Source organism: Trypanosoma rangeli (genome assembly GCF_003719475.1).
Source record: "Trypanosoma rangeli strain AM80 chromosome Unknown Tra_15.4_contig_00509, whole genome shotgun sequence".
Classification (NCBI taxonomy): Eukaryota; Euglenozoa; class Kinetoplastea; order Trypanosomatida; family Trypanosomatidae; genus Trypanosoma; species Trypanosoma rangeli.
Genome location: NW_021706256.1, coordinates 2,122 through 3,089, shown reverse-complemented (window position 1 = coordinate 3,089; position 968 = coordinate 2,122). Strand labels below are relative to the sequence as shown.

Sequence of the window (968 nt, the reverse complement as noted above, 5' to 3'; positions counted from 1 at the left end):
ACTCCAACAAACACAACTACCAAAAAAAAGGGTAAAAACAATCCCCAGGTACATCTCACTGCAGCGCCCAGACGAAGGGAAGACAACAACAGGCGGACACATCAACGCACACTGCGGCGCATACGAGTTAAACAACAGAAACTATAAGAAGTTCTCCGGTAGCAATTACTGTCGGGCGTTCGGCCAAAAACAAAGACGACGCCTAGACAACAGCGAAGCCGTGAGAGGCGCAGAGAGGAGGGGTTGCGTTCAACGGCCCATCCAGCGCATTGTAAAAAAGCCAAACAAAAAAAAAAGAAACGCACATCAAATATTCAGAAGCCCATCGCAGGCAGTGACAACCCGTTGGCAAGGCGCTGCCGCCCAACCGGAGGGAAACCACGAGAGATGTGAAAGCAACCACAAAAACAATCAACCAAGTACCCCCCCCCCAAAAAAAAAAAGGAAACACAAAAAATCAAAAGTGACTTCGAAACGACAAAAAATAAAGGCAAACATAAAAACAACGCAAATTCACCCAAAACACGGCGTGGACACACCGGAGTAGCGTCGAAGACTCATGCAACACAAGGGAACGCCTACACACCGCTGCCGCGCAACGACATCCACAGGATGACCTGCTCCACAGGAATGCTTGGCTTCAACGACAGCAGCACTTTGAAGATGCCATTTTCAAGTGCGTCTCTGTTGTTGCCACGCGTCAGCAAAAGCACCCGCACAAGCAGGACGGCCTCAACGTCGCCACCAAGCAGCCGCTTTAGGTTCTCGGTCTCTGCCCTGTCGCCGATGCCACGGTCCAGCACGTGCAGCAGCTGCTCCGCCGCCACCCCATTGGGCTCTGGCGCAGCAACCTCTTCCGCGGCAGCGGGCACAACGGGCGCGGCACGCGGCACGACATTCCTCTCCGGCGTTCCCTTCCGCGGGCGCGACGGTGTGTGCGGGCGCGACGGTGTGCGCGGGCGCGAGGT

General features: G+C 55.0%; 1 protein-coding gene across 1 annotated transcript in view; it reads left to right on the top strand.

The window, feature by feature from the left end:
• Window positions 1-612: 612 nt before the first annotated feature.
• TraAM80_09075 (uncharacterized protein) overlaps window positions 613-968 on the top strand; it is a gene marked incomplete at both ends in the record, with an annotated part of 387 nt that continues 31 nt past the window's right edge. Inside the window, one exon of the mRNA XM_029385779.1 lies at window positions 613-968. This exon is cut by the window's right edge and continues 31 nt beyond it. Within this exon, the coding sequence (XP_029234360.1) occupies window positions 613-968 (356 nt within the window).